This window comes from Loxodonta africana, chromosome 26 (assembly GCF_030014295.1).
Source record: "Loxodonta africana isolate mLoxAfr1 chromosome 26, mLoxAfr1.hap2, whole genome shotgun sequence".
NCBI classification, from domain to species: domain Eukaryota; kingdom Metazoa; phylum Chordata; class Mammalia; order Proboscidea; family Elephantidae; genus Loxodonta; species Loxodonta africana.
The window spans coordinates 39,263,347-39,276,815 of NC_087367.1; the positions used below are offsets into that span (position 1 = coordinate 39,263,347).

A 13,469-nucleotide genomic window follows, 5' to 3' on the forward strand; every position below is an offset into this window, starting at 1 on the left:
CGTTCCAAGGATCCTGAGTTTGTGATAACTGAGCTTAATTTGCATTTAATTTTCATTTTTTTAATGTATATGAACACATGTATACTGAGGAAAAATTAAAGCCCATCTCATCCCTTTGCTCTCTCAAATACTGGTAATAGTTTAGGATGTGAACTTCCAGATCTTTTTTTAATTCTATAAACACTTACGTGTACAACTGTTGTTTTTGTTAGGTACCATTGGGTCGGTTCCGACTCATAGCGGCCCTATACGTACAACAGAATGAAACCCAAGCTCACAGTCGTTGCTTTGTTTGAGCCCATTGTTGCAGCTACTGTGCCAATCCATCTTGTTGAGGGTCTTCCTCTTTTTCGCTGACACTCTACCAAGCATAATATCCTTCCCCAGGGACTGATCCCTCCTGATAACATGCCCGAAGTAAGTGAGATGAAGTCTCTCTGTCTTTGCTCCTAAGGAGCATACTGGCTGTACTTCTTCCAGGCTGTACTTCTTCCAGGACAGATTTGTTTGTTCTTCTGGCAGTCTATGGTATATTCAATATTCTTTGCCAACACTGTAATTCAAAGTTATCAACTTTTTTGGTCTTCCTTATTCGCTGTCTAGCCTTCATATTCATATGTATGATTACATAATTAAAAAACATGAATGGGTTCATATTACTCTGTAAGCTACACATTTACTAAATGTCATGGAAATCATTCCATGCTGTTATATATAGATTTACTTCATTCTTTCTAATTGTTGCAGAATATTCAATAGTATGTATACCATAATTTGTTTGACAACTGTCTTAATTTTCTCAAAATTATGAAAGCATACTACTCTATTTTTTCCTCATATTTTTATGTGTTTGTTGTTTAGCTCTTCAATCCACTTTATTTTGTTGTAGTGTGGAGTAGGGATCTAATTTAATTTCCTCTCCAAATGGAGATCCAACTATTCCAACACCATTTATCGAATAATCCTTTCATTGCTTCCTCACCTGAACTGCCAACTTCATCATATACTAAATTCCCGTATATGAGTATATTGGTCCATTTCTGGATTCTTTTTTCCATTCCATATGTCTATTGATTTCTTTTTGGATCAATGCTAATTGTTTAAATTATTAAAGCTTTAGAGTGTGCTTTCATGTTGATCCTGCATATCTTTTCGCTGGTTCTTTTACCACCCTTTAAATATTTTCTATTCTCTTCTTGCCCATTTTCTCTTTGAAATGAATTTTAGAATCAACTTGTCAAATTTCATAGAAGTTCTAATGAAATTTTGATTGGACTTGTATTGAAAAAATAGAGAGGCAGGTATGGGTGAATAATAGAAGCACAAACTTTGAAGCCTGAGATCAGACTTTGGGCAAATGGCTTAACATCTCTGTGCCTCAGTTTCTTCATTTGTAAAATGGGAGTAATAAGAGTATCCACTTCAAAGTGTTAGGATTAAATGGATTAAATCATTGAAAATGCTTGGCACCTGTCAGCACTACACAAATATTTCCTATTATTTTGTGTTATTTTAGGAAAAAAAAAAAAGTTTCCATCAAGTTGACTCTAACTCATGGCGACCCCACGTGTGTCAGAGTAGAACTGTGCTCCATAAGGCTTTCAGTGGCTGATTTTTTGGACGCAGATAGTCAGGCCTTTCTTCCAAGGTGCCTCTGGGTGGACTCAAACCTCTAACCTTTTGGTTAGCAAGCAAACACGTTAACTGTTTGCACCACCCAAGGACTCTTAAAGGATGTATTTATTTGGTTTATTCCTAAGCATTTGTTGCTATTGTGATATAAGTTTTTATTGTCTGTGACATATTCTACTTGGTTATTGTTGATGTATAAAAAAGCTATTGGTTTTGATATGTCAATGCTCTCTTTAGCCTCTTTGGTTAATTTTCTTCTTAGCTCTATTAGTTTTTAAGTAAATTATCTTGGATTTTCTAGGTAGACTGTATTTTCTGCAACTAGTGATACTTTTGCCTCTTCCTTTCTAATGTTCATAGTAGAAATCCCTTTCTCTTGTTTCATTGCATTCGTTAAAATTATCAGAATAATGTTGAATAGTAACCTCCATATCATATTTCTAACCTTGATAGAGATGCTTGAAAAGTTTCATATTATGTATAATGATTGCTATATGATCTTTTTTTTTTTTTTTTTTAATGTTCTGGTGGGCTTTTTGGGTAGATAGTTTATTAGCTTAAGAAATTTTCCTTGTACTTTTGAAAATCATGAAAGGATGTCACATTTTATTCCCCCCTGCCACCTCCCTTTTTTTTGGTCATTTGTTGAGCCAAAATGATCATACAGCTTTTCTTCTTTAGTCTGTTAAGGTAATATAGTCCATTAATATTTTTCCAATTAACCAGTTAATTAATCAGTTTTCTATGGTGAATTGTTCTTGCAGTCCTAATATAAACCCTAATTGGTTATGATGCATTTTTCTTATTAATACTACTGGACTTCATTTCATCGTATTTTATGTAAGGTTTTTTCATCTATGTTTATAGGTGATATTGATGTATCATTTTCTTTTCTTGCATGCTATCTTCATCAGGGTTTGTGAATGTTCATTTTCAATTAATTGCATTGATTTAAAGGAGCAGGCTAGGGGAGAGAAGTAGACATGCTGAAGGAGCTCCAGGTCTCCCTGTTGATCTTCCTACTGCTTGCCTGTGGCTTTCTGTACCAGCTGATCCTGAAGTCCAGCAGCCTCTTCTCCTGCCTGCCTACCTACAAGTTCCCCCAGGGGCCCGAAGCCCTCCTGAGCCACCAACGCAGCATTGTGTTCCTGGAGACCTCAGAGAGAATGGAGCCACCCCCGCTCGTCTCCTGTGCTGTGGAGTCGGCTGCCAGGGTTTATCCTGAGCAGCCTGTGGTGTTCTTTATGAAGGGCCTCAACAATTCCACACAGCTGCCCCCACATGCCACTTACCCAGCGTTTTCCCTCCTCTCAGCAATAGACAATGTTTTCCTCTTCCCTTTGGATATGAAAAGGCTATTTGAAGACACACCGCTGTTTTCATGGTACACTCAAGTAAGTGTTCTGGGAATCTTCGAATGTCAGTGTTGGGAGGGACCTCAGGAACTGAGTGCAACTTACTCACTTTATAGATGGGTAGATTGAGGGTAAGGGATTCGGTGCCACAGATGGAACTAGAACCCAGATGCTTCAACTCTTGCCTGGTCCTCTCTCTACCATGCTGTGCCCTAAATCAGGCAACCAGGAGACACTAAGTTAGGCCTATCTTTACTGTCTGGTGTCTTTTGCGTCTAGCCTTATTTCTTTTGGGACATAGGTTATTCTGAGACTATCTTTTAACTGAATGAGTTTCTGTATCTTTTCTAGGTGAATAGGTGACTTATTTTTCACTATCAGTTTTAAATCCACCAGTGTTAAACTTTTTTCCACCTGAGGGGGAACCCAGAAAATATTTAACTTGAAAATGGTGAAGATAGAAAGTGCATGAAGGATCAGGCAGAATGCTGCTGTGTGAAATTGGTTTATATTAAAATATGATCAAGAAACCCCTAAAGCTCATAGGAATTTTGTAATCATCCTAGTAGCATAACATAATAAGTAAATAATATTTCAATTAAATATCTCTCTCAGAGAACCCACAATCAAGAAATATTTAAGGAAATTACAGTATAATCACCCAATGATTACATTATACAGGCTTTAAATATGACATCTTATGAAGACTACAAGCATAAACCCTTCATTATAATGTAATTATAATAATGATTTCAGCTATGCAAAACTCACACATATTTATGTATGAAAAAAAACAGAAGAAAATACACATGATAGTAGTAGATGTTTTAGTTTATAAATAAAATTCTTTAAAAAAACAAAAGATAATTTAAAAACTGACATCAAAATATTACTATTTGGTTAACATATAAAGACTTATCTAAATTCTAATCACAAACTAGACCAAAGGTTAGCAAACTTTTTGCTGTAAAAAGCCGGATGGTAAATATTTCACTCTTGCAGGCTAAGAGGCAAAACTGATAATGTTATGTAGAAACTTGTATTTGTTTCCTCTGACTACTGTAACAAATCCCCACAAACTTGGCAAATTAACATAACAGAAATTTATTCTCTCACAGTTCTGGAGGCCAGAAGTCTGAAATCAGTTTCACAAGTCTGTGCTCCCTCTGAAGAACTGTTTCTTACCTCTGCCAGCTTCAGGGGGCTGCTGGCATTCCTTGGTTTGTAGTCCATCACTCCATTCACTGCCTCAGTCTTCACAGCCCTTTCTCCTCTGTGTGTATGAAATCTCCCTCTGCCTCTCTCTTAAAAGGACATTTGTGATAACCTTAGGGCCCACCTGGATAATCCTGGAAAATCTTCCCATTTTAGGATCCTTAACTTAATCCCATCAGTGAAACCTTTCTCCCATATAAGGTAACATTTACAGGTTCTAGGGATTAGGACCTGAAATCTTTGTGTGACCATTATTCAGCTTACTATAGTATGAAATATCAAAACCAAATCGACTGCTGTTGAGTCGATTCCGACTCATAGTGACCATATAGGACACAGTAGAACTGCCATCATAGGATTTCCAAGGCTGTAAATCTTTACTGAAGCAGGTTGCCACGTCTTTCTCCCTCAGAGTGTCTGGTGGGTTCGAATCGCCCACCTTTCAGTCAACAGCCAAGCATTTTAACCACTGCACCATGAGGGCTTCCTGCTATAGTACAGTACTGAAAAAAGAAAGAAAATCCCCGCCCTAACCCACCTGATTTGCCCGGGGACCGGGTAGCTTGTCCTGGGTGGAGAGCACACACTTTGCCCCTAGTTGCTGTAAACTGGAGACATTTTCTGGGTGGGGTGGGGAGTACCTAGCAGGCCACACAGGTAGGGAGTGGAGTGAGGTGCACCCTGTGGTTCGTTTCACTTGGCCCCAGTGACTTCTACATCCCAGGGTGCGCTTCTCACCTCCTGGAGAGCCTGGAGAGCTCACAGAGCCTGGAAGTCTCAAATTGGGAGCTGGCTGGTGGCGAGGTCACTCACTGGTTTGAGATTCCACCATCTGGTTCCTGGAAATTGCCAACATCGGAGGCTCCAACATGTAGGAGGAGACCAGCATGGCCCTGCAGCAGCAACGAAGTAGGCTGCTGGCCAGGGAGGAAGGTGTCAGGAGTGGAGGGGTTCCAGGTGGAAGGGGAAGCACAGGTTTGCTCTCTGAGGCTCTCAGTACTAGCCTGCTGGAGCCGTGCTCTAGAACCAAAAAACCAAGCCAGCTGCTGTTGACTCGATTCCGACTTATGGTGACCCCACGTGTATCAGAGTAGAACTTCTCTCTGTAGGGTCTTCAATGGCTGAGTTTTCAGAAGTAGATTTGGAGGTACCTCTGGCTGGACTCGAACTTTCAACCTTTAGGTTGAGCGAGTTAACTGTACCACTTGGAGACTCCAGATTGATGCCCCAGGAGAAAAACAAGCAGGTGGTGGCCCTTAGGCCACGCTTCCGGAAACCTGGGCTAGACCAACATGATCTAAATTGTGTTTTGCTCCTTGGAAAAAGAAATCTCTAATCAAATTAGTTTGGGAGATGCTGCATGCGACAACTTTTTCTCACAGACTAATCATGCACATGAGCATATTAAAGGCTCTGTTCAGTCCTGAACTGAAGAAACTTTAACTTGGTTTAACCCAGCATTTCCCAAATTTATTTGAGCATGGAGCTCTCTCTTGGTGTAACACATAAATATTTCTTGAAACTAATATTCCACGGAGCACAGTTTGCATTGCTTTGAGCTTGGCCCTAATTTTACTATGTTGGATTTTAGTAGGTATGTCCTCTTCCACGGACCCTGGGGTACAGAGCCAGGGGCAGATTATCTAATAAGCAAGGTAAGCAGGGGCTTATCTGTGGTTACTTACTAATCTGAAATTGTTCCCGTACAGATTAGTAAGTAAGTACAAATAAGCCTGTGCTTATCTTGCTTACTGGGTCACCAGCCCCTGTCAGGGATTGTAAATTTGAAAAGAGGCTTTGATTCTGTAGGAAGGTGCTATGGACTTGGAAGAGAGACAGATGCCATCCATACCTAGAAGCAGAATCTTTGATGTAGTGAAAAAGTATGAAATTGTTCACTACAGACGATCTGGTAAGCAAGGTAAACTCTGTGCTTACCTTGCTTATTGGATAATCTGCCCCTGTGCAAAGCCCTTAAGTATCTCTTCGATCTGAGCCTGCATGGTGTGCATCTACAGCAACCACACCACCATACCCTTTGGGCTCTGGCCTGTGGCATGTTCTGGTCCAGGTAGGCCACCACAGGACCCAATGTGCCATCACCTGCTGATGACCACTGATTGGGCAATGTGTAGCCCCTGAAAATGCCCAGGAATGAGTACTGTGGGGTGGACTGGGGATAGGGCAACTGTTCTCTGAACAGCCAGAACCCCAAATACCTTTCTTTCCTGGTGCTCACCCCTGTTGGAGCTCGTGTGTTTTAGGCTGATGTTAGCCCAGTAGCTCACATCGAGGCAGCATTCCTCCTCCTCTAGCTCTGTGCAGCTGTTGGTATCCAATTACCCAATGGCTCTGGGTCTGCCTTAACAATCACCAACCTATAAAATAATCAAATTTACTTATTTTACCAAAACCTTTTTCTTTTGATTAAGTCTCTGGACTATCTGCCTGAACCCAGACTGCCTGGGCTCAAATCCAGCCTCTGCCTCTCTTAGCTTGGGCAGATTACTGAACTTCTTGGACCTTCTAATTTTTCACTTGAAAAGTAAGAATAATAATTGGACATATCTCTGAGGATTTGTGTAGAATATAAAGAGGTTGAAACAGTTATTGATAAATGTTATTCGTGAGGTTTTCAGCAGTTGTGTAGAATGTGATAATTTTTAACAACTGTGTGTAGAGTTTTCAAAAGTCTTAGTTGACTTGCTTTTATTTGGCTTTATAGCAGAATGTTAAAGAATGCTTCATTTTGTCAAAAATCAAGGATCAATGTTTAACCTTTCAATCGGTGTATTTAAATTCAGAAAAATAGATTTTACTTTCTGTATTCAAAAATTTAGCATTCCATATAGGAATACTGCCATTTATAATGATTTTAAAATTCTTTTAAAAGTCATTTTTTGTTTTGCTCATATTTTGTATTTGCAGTCATCCTTGACTCTTCTTTCTTTCACCCTGCATCCAATCTATCAGCAAATGCTCACCAGCTTTATCTTCAACATGTACCCAGAATCTGACCACTTCTCTCACTTCCACTGTTATAACCCTGGTCCAAGCCACCATCATTTCTTGCCTGGATTATTTCAATAGGCTGCTAACTTGCCTCTGCCTCTGCCTCTGCCCTTGTCATTCCCCCTCCCAGCCTGTTTCCCACACATCAGCCAGAGGAGCCCCTTGAAAACTAAGTCAAATCTCATCACTCCTTTCTTCCAAATCTTCCAAATAATTTCAAAGTCCTTACTCTGGCCGCCAAGGTCTGCCTCCCTCCCCAACCACACACCTCTCTGATCCTGAGTCCTACCCCTCTCCTGTCCACATTCTGCTATGGCCATACCACCTCCTTCCTGTTCCTGCACAGACCAAGCGTGCTGTTGCCTCAGAGCCCCTGCACTTGCTGTTCTCTCTACTTAGAATCCTTTTCTCCTAGATATCTGTAGTGTTCACCCACCTACTTCATTTATGTTCGAGTGGCCCTTGCTAGAACCCTATATGAGATAGTACTCCAGCCCACCCTTGTCATAGCCCCTTCACCTTGTTTTTTTTTTTTCCTTCATTGTTGTTATTGTCAGCTATTGAGTTGGTTCCAACTCATAGGGACCCTATGTATAACAGGATGGTCCTGTGCCATCCTCACAATCGTTATTGTATTTGAACCCATTGTTGTCACTGTGTCAGTCCATTTCTTTGAGGGTCTTCCCCTTTTTTGCTGATGCTCTACCAAACATGATGTCCTTCTCCAGAAACTGGTCCCTCCTGATAACATGTCCAAAGTACTTGAGACCATGTCTTGCCATCCTCGCTTCTAAGGAGCATTCTGACTGTACTTCTTTAAGACAGATTTGTTCGTTCTTCTGTCAGTCTGTGGTAAATTCAACATTCTTCGACAATACCATAATTCAAATGCATTTTTCTTTGTCGTCCCTACTAATACCCAACATGTTATATAGCTGTTTATTGTCTGTCTTTTCCCAGTAAAAATCTTTATTCACTGCAGTATTCCTAGCAGTTTTAACAGATCCTGGCACATAGTGAAAACCCTAGTGGTGTAGTGGTTAAGAGCTATGCCTGGTAACCAAAAGGTCGGCAGTTCAAATCCACCAAGCGCCCCTTGGGAACCGTATGGGGCAGTTCTACTCTGTCCTGTAGGGCCACTATAAGTCGAAATTGACTCGACAGCAATGGGTTTTGGCACATAGTATGCAGACCCTCAAAAAATATTATTAAAAAAATTAAGAAATGAGTGAAAGCATCCATGCAGACATTTTAATATTCTTTTACCAATTTTTCAAGTATCATACATATTGATTTTTCTTATGGTATCCTAGCTTTTTAAAAATCATTTTTAGAACTTTTTTATGATCCTTTACAGTTTCACATTTATGGCTGTTGTACACTCACATTGAAGAAAAGACTTACACATTTCATTATGAAATCCCCTCTGGGTATCTTCTTTACCTTTCCATTGCTTCAAAAAAAAAAATTTTTTTTTTTCAATTTCGTGAAATCTTTAAAAGCTGCTGAAATTTTCCCATCAATATTGATTGCTGTAAACTTTTTATTTAAAGGCAACTTTTTGGGGTGAAGGTAAGTTTGGTAAATTTTCAAAACTGGGCTTTTGGCAAAGAGTTTTGGGAAGCGGTCCTTCTTTCCCCCAAAGCTACCCTGGGCATGGCCTCCTGATGTGACGCTCACCGGTTCCCTGCTACTTGGGGGTGATTTGTACCTGCTCCTACAGATCAACACCAGCACAGAGAGAAACTGGCTCCATGTCAGCTCAGATGCGTCCCGCCTGGCCATCATCTGGAAATACGGTGGCATCTACATGGACACCGATGTCATCTCCATCAGGCCCATCCCTGAGGAGAACTTTTTGGCTGCACAGGCCTCCCAGGACTCTAGTAATGGGGTGTTCGGGTTTCTCCCCCACCACCCTTTTCTGTGGGAGTGCATGGAAAACTTTGTTGAGCACTACAATTCAGACATTTGGGGCAACCAGGGCCCTTATTTGATGACGAGGATGTTGAGGGTGTGGTGCAGACTTGGAAATTTCCAGGAGGTGAGTGACCTCAGGTGTCTGAATTTGTCCTTCCTACACCCGCAGAGATTTTATCCCATCTCCTTCCGAGAGTGGAGGCGCTACTACTCTGTCTGGGACACAGATCCGAGCTTCAATGACTCCTATGCCCTGCATTTGTGGAACCACATGAATCAGGAGGGTAGGGTTGTGGTTAGAGGAAGCAATACACTGGTGGAAAATCTCTACCGCAAGCACTGTCCCACGACTTACAGGGACCTGATTCAAGGCCCAGAGGAGTCAGTGACTGGGAACCTGGGTCTAGGCAACAAATAGAGCCCATGCTGGGTTGCTGCTGCAATAGCATGGGTTGGACACTGCCTGGAGTGCCACATTTTCACCTGATCTCCACTTTTGCGGGGGAGCTGGGGGCTTACCCACATTTCCATTAGGATTAGGTTTCTCTGTCTATAATAAAAAAAAATCCCAAAGAACAGCGGCTTATAAAACACAGAAGCATATTTTATCTCATGTGAAAGAAGTCTGAAGGCAGACAGGTCACGGCTGACATGCTAACTCTGCAGGCATCAGGGGCCCAGGCTTCTTGCATCTTTCTGCTTGTCACACTTAGTGTCCACGGCCCATGGTCCCTGATGGCTGCTTGACCTCCAGCCATGCCTGCATTCTAGGCTGCACGTTGAAGGGAGGAGGAAAGGTGAAAGCCCTTTATTTTATGAAGACTTCCCTGAAGTACCATATAATTTCCCCTGACATCTCACTGTCCAGAATATAGCTGCGAGAGACACTGGGAAGTTTAAGGAGAAAAAGAAAATCGATGCCTTGATAGGCAGCTAGCAATTTTGCTACATGTTCTATTTACTACTCTAAGATTAATTCCAGGACCTATTAGAACATTGACTGGGGTGGGGGGTTGGGAGGAATTGGTTTCCAGTCCTGATTTTGACATACATTCAATCAGTAAATATTAATTGAGTCCCTTCTGTGTGCCAAGCACTGTTTTTAAAAAAAAAAAAAATAGGTACTGAAAATATAGCTGGATCAAGAAGATGAGGTTTCCAGCACTTATAATAACTATCGCATGCCCCTGGGACAGTCTTCTCCTCTTCCGTCGCTGTTTGTTATTCCTTACCATACTCTTTTCCAAAACACACACACATTTATCCTATTCCAATTGTCTCATAAAAGCAAACTGAAAATTCAAACTTTAAAAAACCCCTGATTCACATAAAAATTTACCTCTTTTTTCCATGAGATTATGAGAACCAATATTTCTTCTACAAATAACCAACAGTCAAGATTTCCTACAACTTTCCTTTTGGTACTTTGCTTTATGGAAAAAAAAAATGTTTACATTTTTCTCCAAATATAAAATGCTGATACTTTTTCAAACAATGTCCATCCATCTCCTGTCAATCTGATATCTTCCCCTTTGAGAATCACTGTTCTTACAGTCTTATTAAAGAAGACTCATGAGTCATGTCTCTGCTCTAGCTTTATTTATTCCCAGCCACTTGCTCTTGACTTCTAGAGAGGTGACACCATAGTCAGATCCTAAGGCCTACTGCAACTCCCCAAGGCTGCCCCATGACTTGTGCCCCTGGGACCCCGGCTGGTTTTCAGCTTACCTGTCTCCACAGAAGAGGATTCTAAGGGCAGCCCTCACAAGGAGGGGAAGGATCACACACAGTGGATTGCATTTCCACATCTGGAGAGTGAAAGACAAATGGTTCTTCAACTAACATCCCCAGCCACTAGTGTCTTTAAGGGGTTTGATTAGATATATTTACAATATTTCAAAAATATATGAGGGGGATGGCGCAAAGATGGTGGAGTAGTCAGACGCTTCTGGTGGTCCCTCTTACAAGAAAGTCCTGAAAAAACAAGTGAAACAATTATATTTATGTCAGGCTAGGAGCTCTGAACATCAAAGGCAAAGTTAGAAAATGGACTGAGTGGCAGGGGGAGAAGCAGAGAGGAGTTGCCAGATTTGAATAACCGGGAACCCTCAGGCACCATGCCCTGGAGATACCGCAGTGGGGCTTACAGTAGTGTAGTGTTCCGGACACAGTTTCCTCAGGGGGGACAGCCAGCCACACAGCCTACTCAAACCTCCAGAACCAGAGAAGAATGGTGCTTTCAGCAAAAGCTAAGTACTAGCATATATTTTACCACGCCCCCAGCCCTCAAGCCAGCTTCAGCAGCTGTTGATTTCCCTGGGCCTGAGATAGGCTGCTGAGTGCTCTGAACCATTCTCCTGGCATTGGAGAAGAAATAAATTCACAACTGGGGGAAAAGATAATCTGTCAGCTCCACTAACCTGGGGAGCTCAGGACAGAAGTGGCTCTTGTCCAGGCATAAATGATCTGTGGACTTTGAATACCTTTTCTGCCTGCATGGACCTATTTCAGGAGAATAGGCCCTTGTTGGCAGACTGCAACTGTTTTTAGCTGTGTGGTGGAGAGGTGTGAGTTTGATGTTTGACACTGCTTTGCTTATTAAACAGAATCCTCAACAACCCACATCAAGGGCCTAAGGACTGGTGGCTCCACCCACATCACCCAGCCACCTGCAACAGGGGTCCAAGGATAACTGTTACCTCCCAGCCCTTGCAACCAAAAGCATTGGGTGCCCATGGTCAGTCTGCAGAACCCACCCACCTGTGCACAATAGGGAACAGGGACATGCTTTCCTCACAGGCACTCAGGAGATGGTTGTCAGCCCCCTGCCTTGTTCAGAGTGTGACCCTCTGCAGCAACCAGTTACCTGTACCTACACCAATCACCCCTCCCCCTCTAAGACTGTAGGACAGAGTCTGTACTGCATACTTGTTGACCAACTACCTGGACACCTCAGCTGAATCCATACAAGAAGTGTGAAAGGACTCCTAGGCTCATATACCTGATAACAGCTCTAGGCATGTGGTGACAGGACATTAAAGCTTCAAAGGAGAAAATAAGCTAGCTCACTCAAGCAGCCTATTTGGGCATATCAAAACAAAACAGAGCAAGAAGCTAGGATACAGAAAGCAAACATAAAATAAACTAATACAATTATTTATAGGTGGCTCAGATACAACAATAGATATCAAATCACATAAAGAAGCAGACCATGATCGCTTCAACAAGCTCTCAGAACAAAGAAACAAGGGATCTTACAGATGAAGGTGGCTTCCTGGAATTACCAGATGCAGAATACAAAAGATTAATATACAGAGCTCTTCAAGACAACAGGAACGAGATCAGGAAGGAGATCAGGCAAAATGCAGAACAAGCCAAGGAACACACAGATAAAGCAGTTGAAGGAATTAAAAAGGATATTCAAGAACATAATGAAAAATTTAATAAGCTGCAAGAATTCATACAGAGACAGCAATCAGAAATTTAGAAGATTAACAATAAAATTACAGAAGTAGACAAACCAATAGAAAGTCAGAGGAGCAGAATTGAGCAAGTGGAAGGCAGAATTAGTGAGATTGAAGATAAAACACTTCATACCAATATAGTTGAAGAAAAATCAGATAAAAGAATAAAAGAAAAAGAAACCCTAAGAATCATGTGGGATTCTATCAAGAGAAATAACCTATGAGTGATTGGAGTAAGAGAACAAGGAGGGATAACATAAAATACAGAGAGAATTGTTGAAGATTTGTTGGCAGAAAACTTTCCTGATATCGTGAAAGATGAGAAGATATCTATCCAAGATGCTCATTGAACCCTGCATAAGGTAGATATCAAAAGAAAGTTACCAACACATATTATAATCAAACTTGCCAAAACCAAAGATAAAGAGAGAATTTTAAGAGCAGCTAGGGATAAACGAAAAGTCACCTACAAAGGAAAGTCAATAAAAATAAGCTCGGATTACTTGGCAGGAACCATGCAGGCAAGAAGGCAATGGGATGACTTATATAAAGCATTGAAGGAAAAAAAATGTAGGCCAAGAATCAAATCTCAAGCAAAACTGTCTCTCAAATATGAAGGTGAAATTAGGATATTTCCAGATACACAGAAGTTTAGGGAATTCATAAAAAACAACCCAAAACTACAAGAAATACTAAAGGGAGTTCTCTGGTTAGAAAATCAATAATATCAGATATCAACCCAAGACTAGAACACTGGTCAGAGCAATCAGATGTCAACCCAGGTAGGGAAATCACAAAAATAAATCAAGATAAAAATACACTTGAAACAGGGAAACAGCAATGTCGTTATGTAAAAGAGGACATTAGAACA

At 41.1% G+C, this 13,469-nt stretch overlaps 1 protein-coding gene across 1 annotated transcript; it reads left to right on the forward strand.

Moving 5' to 3' along the window:
• Positions 1 to 2,168: 2,168 nt before the first annotated feature.
• Positions 2,169 to 10,395, forward strand: A4GNT (alpha-1,4-N-acetylglucosaminyltransferase). The gene is made up of 2 exons (XM_064277275.1): positions 2,169 to 3,026; positions 8,938 to 10,395. The coding sequence occupies exons 1-2, from the start codon at positions 2,616 to 2,618 to the stop codon at positions 9,550 to 9,552; spliced, it is 1,026 nt and encodes a 341-aa protein (XP_064133345.1). The 5' UTR covers positions 2,169 to 2,615; the 3' UTR covers positions 9,553 to 10,395.
• Positions 10,396 to 13,469: the final 3,074 nt, after the last annotated feature.

Coding starts and splice junctions, on each gene's coding strand:
- A4GNT (XM_064277275.1), top strand. CDS start 2,616: ATGCTGAAGGAGCTCCAGGTCTCCCTGTTGATCTTCCTACTGCTTGCC. Junction 3,027..8,937: donor TGTTTTCATGGTACACTCAA/GTAAGTGTTCTG, acceptor CTGCTCCTACAG/ATCAACACCAGCACAGAGAG.